We start from the raw sequence: 8,191 nt of genomic DNA, 5'->3' as shown, positions 1-8,191 counted from the left end.
ATATAGACCAACATTGGTTCTCCAGCAAACAGGCAGCAAAGTCCCCATTTTCCACCCTCCATCACCCGCCCTGCATCCTACCCACGCTGACTGCATCCCCACCCTCTGGGTGAAAGCCGACACGCCTCAGATGCTGACAGCACCGGGTCAACCCGGCTTTATTTTGGGATGGAGGGTGCGGAGATGCGACAGAGTCCTGGAACCCAGCGAGCCGCCAGAAACCCCGGAATAGCTTTACTGCTTTTTGCGGGGTTGGGGTGGGGGGAGGAAACAGGTATCGGTAGCAAATTGGCCCAAGCAATCTCACACCTCAAACTCCGCGGAAGCTCGTGCTCAGAATTGTGCCGAATTTTGTAAATGCCCTGAGCTGGAGTAAACTCGAGGTGGACAAAAGAAAAGTACAACTCTCTTAAGACTGCGGTCCCCCGGCAATCAGTGAGAGTGCAGGTCCCGAGGATGCGGGGAAGGATCGCGCCGAGGCTTCAACCCAGATATACCCCTCGACAACCGGCTCTAAATAAGAAACTACCCAGGAAGCCGTCGCCTCAGCAAGTGCCCAGGTGATTCTTAATCGTGGGGAAGTTTGGAACCGCAGGTGCCACCGAGAATCCCGCGCTGGGCGCTCAAGCGAGGGCTCCGGGCTCCAGTCCACGCCCGCCCGAGGTGCCCGAGGAGGGCTGCGCACTGGGAGCTCAAAGGGCCCCTGGAAGGCGGCTGCAGCGAGTCCCGGGGCGAAGAGGTCGCTGTCACCCAGGGCGCCCTCACAGTGTCCCATGCAGGGACTCGGTAGGGGGACGGGCTAGGGCGGGTTCGGAGGTGTCAGCGCCCGGCTCCCTGCGCCAAGAGTGAGGCAACTCCGGAAACTTCCTGGAGCCGGCGCGCATTTCCCGCAAGCACCGCCCCCGCCGCCTGTCCGCTGGATCAGCCCGCGGGCGCACTGACCTGAGATGGTCTCCTGGTAGCCCTTGGTGAAGAACTGCATGGCCGTGGCCGCCCTCCAGGGAGTCTTGAGCAGCCCTTGTCGCTGGGGGTTCTCGCCCAGCGAGCTCAGGATAGACGAGTAGGCGGCCGCCAGGTTGGGGAGGTTCAGCTCGTTATCCTCCTCGCTGCGGGGCCGCTCGCCCTTCCAGCCGTCCGCGGGCTGCGCGCTCTTGGCCTCGGGCCGCGGGGGCTTCTCCGCCGGCCTGCTGGGCCCGGGCCGCGCTGGATCCCGCTCGGGGAACCCATTGCTGCACCTGGCGCTCCGCGGCTTCTCCTCCAGCGCCCGCACAGGGCCCTTCTCCATGGACCCGGGGCCGCCGCTCGGGAAGGACCCTGGAGCGCTTCGAGGTCTGCGACTAAACTCCGCCGACAGCCGCGGACAATGGGCTGTGGCCGGAGTCACCTGAGGAAGGTATGCGACCAGCCTAGGTCACGCTCGGAGCCGCCGGCAGCCACAGGCCGGGGCGCTCGGCCGCGCCTCCTTTTTATGGCCCGGCGGCTCAGCCGGCGCCGCGGGACGCTCCCATTGGCCGCCGCCGCCTCGCGTCACGGCGCTCGCCCCGCCCCTCGTCCGCCTTCCTCGGGGCCCCCAGCAGGGGTCGCGACTCCGTGGAGGCCTGGAGGGGTTCGCAGGCGCTGGGAGTGAAGGAAAAGGGAGCTGGCCCGTAGGAACCGGCGGGACCCCTCCGCTTGTTGCGGAATGAGCCGAATCCGAAAACAGGCAGGCGTCCAATAGCTGAGACCTCGGTGGTAGCGACGCGGTCTGGGCGCCCGGTCGCCCCCTCTTCAGGTCAAGAGGGCGTTGGTCCGGTCCCCTCACCCTATAAAAGATCAGTAAACAGGTGGCCTTGCCGAGGGAGACACCGAGTTAAGCCACCGATAAGGAACCAACTCTTAACGCTTTCAAGGCAAGAGAATAATGTGACTTCAGACTCCTGCGTTTAGTTAAAAACGTACCTGCCACCTAGGGGCCAGGTGGCACCTCTGTCGGGGCAAGTGTCTCATCAAGTGGCCCTTATGTGGGTCCCTATATCTAGGAAGATAGTATTTATGGTTGCTAGAACTTTGATCCTGGAAAAACTGATTTGCAAACGAAGATAGAACTTTCACGTAAAATCCATGTGCAGCGGTGGCTCATGCCCGTAATCCCAGCACCTGGGGAGACTGAGGCGGAAGGATCGCTTGAGGCCAGGAGTTTCAGACCAGACTGGAAAACATAGCAAGACCTCGTCTCTATAAGACCCATCGAATGGACAGAGCAAAAGAGCCAAATCTGGCATTAAATAAATAAATAAATAAATAAACCATCGCATTTTCTAGAAACGAATTTGTGCGCAATTATATTACAGTTTCCATGCAAAGCTCCTTTCCCCAGATGTTGGTACAAATTGTGAAATGCTATTCACCAACTGAACTCTTAACCAGTGACATCTGCTGTAACTCTTTTCTCTGAGATTAAAAAATGGACCTTTTTACTCTCTTGAAGGATTATCTCATAATGCCAACAAGGGTGAGTTTGAAAACATGTAACAAAAAAATTTTTTTTCTTTTTAATTTTTTTTAGATGGAGTCTCACTCTGTTCCCCAGGCTGGAGTGCAATGGCGCAGTCTCGGCTCACTGTAACCTCCACCTACCGGGTTCAAGCGATTCCCCTGCCTCAGCCTCCAGAGTAGCTAGAATCATAGGCACATGCCACACCATACTGATTTTTGTATTTTTAGTAGAGATGGGGTTTCACCATGTTGGCCAGGTTGGTCATGAACTCCTGACCTCAGGTGATCCAATTGCCTCGGCCTCCCAAAGTGCTAGGACTATGGGTGTGAGCCACCTCGCCAGGCCATTAATATTTTATTTGTTTCAGAGTGTCTAATGTTGATTTTCTTTTTTTTCTGAGACAGAGTTCCACTCTTGTTGCCCAGGCTGGTGTGCAGTGGCACGATCTCGGCTCTCTGCAACCTCTGCCTCCTGGATTCAAGCGATTCTCCTGCCTCAGCCTCCCGAATAGCTGGGATTACAGGCACCTGACACCATGCCCGGTTAATTTTTTCCGTTTTTAGGAGAGGTGGGGTTTTGCCATGTTGGTCAGGCTGGTCTTGAACTCCTGACCTCAGGTGATCTGCCCACCTTGGCCTCCCAAAGTGCTGGGATTACAGGCGTGAGCCCCTGGTACCCAGCCTAATACAGATTTTCTGACATAGCAGCAGGTATTAATAGGCTTAGGATAAGACAAACAAATAGGGAAGTCCATGGAATTATTCTATACTAACAATGTAGCTTGGTCATTATAATTACTAATTAGTATTTATGGGATGTCTGCTCCAGCCATAGCCCCGTTGGAAATATTCAGGAAAGAAATATGGACACTGCCTAGCCTCCTAGGCACCTTTAGTCTAAAATGGAAGGCATATTCATGCCAGTGGGGTTTATTTATTTTAAAATTTTAATTTATTTAAGAGTGGGTTATGAAACTGGCTAATTTTTGTATTTTTGGTGGAGCTAGGGTTTCACCATGTTGCCAAGGCTGGTTTCGAACTCCAGGGCTCAAGAGATCCACCCATCTTCGCCTCCCAAAATGCTAGGATTATAGGCCTGAGCCACTGTACCCAGCCCAGTGGGGTTTTTACATATAGAATATGAACATCCTTTGGAAAGCCTCCTTGTCATTCTCCTCTTTGTTGAAAAATTTTAATTTTTTATTGTAGGGTTTTTTTTTGGTGGGGGGGAGTGGGGTTCTGCAACATTTTTTTCCTCTAACTGTAGTGCCCACTGTCTGCTGATACCTCCTGGTTAGAATTATCTGCTGGGTCTCAAGCTATTTCAAGCATAGTTGAAGACAACATTCAAAGGATGACCTTGCATTTAACAAATGAAAACAAAGATACCAAGAGAATTTCTTTCTTCTTCTTTTTATTCTAATTTTAAAAAAAAAATTTTTTTTAATAAAAAAAAGACGGGGCCAGGTGTGGTGGCTCACACCTGTGATCCAAGCACTTTGGAGGCCAAGACGGGTGGATCACCTGAGGTCGGAAGTTCATGACCAGCCTGACCAACATGGTGAAACCCCGTCTTTTTAAAAATATATATATAAATATAAATAATTTTTTTTTTTTTTTGAGATGGAGTTTCGCTCTTATTACCCAGGCTGGAGTGCAATGGCACGATCTCGGCTCACCGCAACCTCCGCCTCCTGGGTTCAGGCAATTCTCCTGCCTCAGCCTCCTGAGTAGCTGGGATTACAGGCACGTGCCACCATGCCCAGCTAATTTTTCTGTATTTTTAGTAGAGACGGGGTTTCACCTTGTTGACCAGGATGGTCTCGATCTCTTGACCTCGTGATCCACCTGCCTCGGCCTCCCAAAGTGCTGGGATTACAGGCTTGAGCCAACCGCGCCCGGCTAATATAAATAAATTTTTAAAAACAGGGTTTCACCATGTTGGTCAGGCTGGTCTTGAACTCCCAACCTGAGGTGATCCACCTGCCTTGGCCTCCAAAGTGCTTGGATCACAGGTGTAAGCCACCACACCCGGCCCAAGAGAGTTTCTTTAAAAATGGAGAGATTAGATAGAGATGCTTTCAGTAAGAATTTATTTTAGTGGTAATCTTTTGCCTTCCTTTAAAAACACGTGTAAACATTAACTAATATTGTATTCCCCAATGATAATTTCTAATTTTTACCCTAAAACTTAACATTTTGTTATACATATTGCCACTGAGGCACCTGCACTTCCGTCGCAGGACAGGGCCTATGGATACATGCTAACTTATCAAATGGAGGCAGTGCCTTTCAGCCAAATGCCCAAAAATAATATAAGAAAACTTTGAAATTTAATTCCAAGTTCTCTAAAAAAAAAGAGAGAGAGAGAGAGAAAGAAAGAAAACTTTGAAATCACCAACACTGTGTGAAGAATTTAGTAGTGAAATGTAGATAGTTGACAAGGATGGTTATAAGTAGCAACAGGAGAAAAAAGAGGAATAAACTAAAAGGGGAGTGTGTTCCATCGAATTTATTAGCATAAAATGGTTCAACAGTATCACTGGGAGCATTTTCGGCCAGGAATTGTATCCACATCCATGTTTTTTACCCAGTAAGGGATTCATTTTCAGCTTGGACCCACTCTGGGAGTTTCTTCCTACCAAAAAGTCAAGGAATTTTTAAAAATTCTCTCATTTCTAGGACAGTAGCAGAACAAAGAGGCAGATGAGGGAGACACACCATGTCAGAGACTGAACACTGTAGGCCTACAGAAATGTACAAAGAGTTGCTTGCCAAGTGTGATATGATATAGGTTTTCAGTCATGGTACCTTGTTGATAACTCACAGTCTTTTGTTATAATGTTGGGGTCCTTTAGGCTTCAGAAGCAGGCCTCAGAAAACAGAATCAATCTCTCTCTTTCTCTCTCTTTTTCTCTCACTCACCTTCTGCTCGCCTTCCACCCACCAAAGGCAGAACTCTCATCATCCCCTGCCTTTCTGATTATGGACCATAAACCCTCATTCCAAACAGCGTCCTGCCTCGTACCCTGGAAGGACAGCTGCACAGAGAGGTCAGTCACACTTTGACATGGCTGTCCGTGCTCCAATCATGCCTACACAATGAACTCTCCATCAAAGGTCCGGAGGACAGGGCTCAGGGAGCTTTTAGACAGCTGAATATGTGGAGGTTCCTGGAGGGTGGTATGCCCAGGGAGGGCATGGAAACTCTGTACCTCTTACCCCGTATCTCACTCTAGGCATCTTTTCATGTATATCTTTTGTAGTATCCTTCATAATAAACTGGTAAACATAAGTGTTTCCCTGAGTTCTTTGAGTCACGCTAGCAAATTAATCGAACCCAAAGATGGGGTTGTGGAAACCCCAACTTGAAACCAGCCAGTCAAAAGTTCCAGAGGCCTAGATTTGTGACTGGTGGAAAAGACAGGCCAGTGTTGGGGACTGAGTCTTCAATTTGTGGGATCTATGGCTATCTCTAGGTAGGCAGCATCAGAATTGACTAAGAGGACACCTAGCTGGTGTCCCCTGCTTGGTGTGTGAGAGAAAACCCTCGCCCATTTGGTCACAAAGTCTTCTGTGTTGATGGCTGTTATGGTGTGACAAAGAAGAAAACCACAGTTTCAGTTTTTCCAAACATCAACAGTAATAGATGAACTAACATTGGGTATTTGGCAACAGTAACTGGAAAAAAGCAAACTTAAGTGAACTTGATGGAGGCTCTATACTTGAAATTCAAACTCTGGAGGAGATTTTGGATCAAGGTAGAAAAGTACAAAGAAAAGTTGGCTGGGCATGGTGGCTTAAGCCTGTAATCCCACACTTTGAGAGGCCAAGGCAGGCCTCCCAAATCATTTGACATCAGTAGTTTGAGACTAGCCTGGCCAATATGGGAAAACCCCATCTCTACTTAAAAATACAAAAATTAGTGGGGCATGATGGTAGGCACCTGTAGTCCCAGCTACTTAGGAAGCTGAGGCAAGAGAATCACTTGAACCTGGGAGGCAGAGGTTGCAGTGAGCGAAGATCGTGCCACTGCACTCCAGCCTGAGCAACAGTGCGAGACTCTGCCTCAAGAAAAAAAATATACTTACCCCACCCCAACCTCCCAGAAGCAGGGCTGTAGGAGAATCTTGAGATGTCTCACTAAATTCACCAAACATAGGGAGAAGCAAACTGAATGGAGGCTCTTAACTTTCTTCTCTTCTGCCTGAGGAGGAATGGAATAACTTCTGAAGAGAAAATGGAAGAATATGAACAATAAGCTGATTCTCTGAGATGACAGAGAAGGTTCAAGAGCCTCATATTGAGTATAATAAGCCATCCAAAGCCTGAAGGCATCCGTAAAGGATGGGTAGACATACCCTAACCAGACATGTGTCCCTGGTAGAGAATCTGCAATAGCATCTCAGAAGAACAGGCAGATGCTGAGAGGGATGCTAATAGAGCGTGCACTTCAGCGCAGCTGATCTCTGTCCCCACCTCCACAGTCCCTCAGAAGAAGGGGATGCAACACAGCTTCTCAAGCTCCAGACTGCAGCAGAGTCAGGAAAACAAATGGGCTTCTGTGATCATGGAAAACCTGAAGATGTCTCAACAATACCAAAAATACACAATGTCAGGAAACAGCCACCCAAACGTGGGCAAGGGGCACAGAAACAGCATAGCAGCCATGCAAAAATACACCAGCCAAACAAAACAAAAGAAAACCAAGGGGGAAGATCATATTGCACAGGAGACATAAAGGCAAATAATGCAACTAAGAAGAAAGCAAAGCTCAGGGAACAGAAGAAAAGTCCTCAGAGGTATTTGACAGAGAATAACTCAATAAAAGCATAAATTCAGGCCAGATGCAGTGGCTCATGCCTGTAATCCCAGGATTTTGGGAGGCTGAGGCAGGAAGATCACCTGGAGTTCCAGGTGGTCCGGACCAGCCTGGAGTTCCAGAGTTCCAGACCAGCTTAGAGTTCCAGTTCCAGACCAGTTCCAGAACAGTTCCAGTTCCAGACCAGTTCCAGGAGTTCCAGACCAGCCTGGCCAACATGGTGAAACCCCGTCTCTACTAAAAATACAAAAGTTAGCCAGCGTGGTAGTGGGCACCTGTAATCTTAGCTACTTGGGAGGTTGAGGCAGGAGAATCACTTGAACTCGGGAGGCAGAGGTTGCAGTGAGCTGAAATCACACCACTGCACTCCAGCAAGCACCCTGGGTAATAGAGTAAGACTCTGTCTAAAAAAAAAATGAAAATAAAAACATGAATTTAATAAGACAAAAGCCAAAATAATAAAATTGAAAGGGGGGCTATGAATCAACAAAATAAATTGAGAACCATCATTATTACAGAATTAATTAGAAAGAACCATGTACAAAGTAGACACTGTTGAAAACGTAATTACTGACATGAGGAAAGGCACGAGAGTCAATACAGAACGAAGAACAATGATGAAAGCTATTAGAGAGATAAAGATGATCCAGTGTGAGGATATTTAGGGTTCCTGAGGTAGAGAACTCAATGAATGTGAGGGAATGTAATCAAAGATATCATACAAGCATATTTCTCTCCCAGAAATAAATCCTTACATTTGTGTTTCATTGATTTTTGAGAAGGATGCCAGGACAATTTAATGAGGAAAGAAGAATATTTTAAAGAAATGGCACTAGGATGACTGGATATCTACATACAAAAGTGTTGGAAACACATGCTTGGTGCTGCAAAGAA

General features: G+C 48.3%; 1 protein-coding gene across 2 annotated transcripts in view; it reads right to left on the bottom strand.

The window, feature by feature from the left end:
- GCH1 (GTP cyclohydrolase 1) overlaps positions 1-1,453 on the bottom strand; it is a 53,130-nt gene extending 51,677 nt beyond the window's left edge. For both annotated transcript variants that reach the window (XM_003930511.4, XM_074393921.1), the window contains exon 1: positions 943-1,453. In XM_003930511.4, coding sequence (XP_003930560.1) covers positions 943-1,285 — 343 coding nt within the window. In that variant the 5' untranslated portion in view covers positions 1,286-1,453. The remainder of the gene's footprint in view (positions 1-942) is intronic.
- Positions 1,454-8,191: the final 6,738 nt, after the last annotated feature.

This window comes from Saimiri boliviensis, chromosome 2 (genome assembly GCF_048565385.1).
Source record: "Saimiri boliviensis isolate mSaiBol1 chromosome 2, mSaiBol1.pri, whole genome shotgun sequence".
NCBI lineage: Eukaryota > Metazoa > Chordata > Mammalia > Primates > Cebidae > Saimiri > Saimiri boliviensis.
Note: the sequence above shows the minus strand (reverse complement) of the source record. Positions and strands in the feature narration are given on the sequence as shown.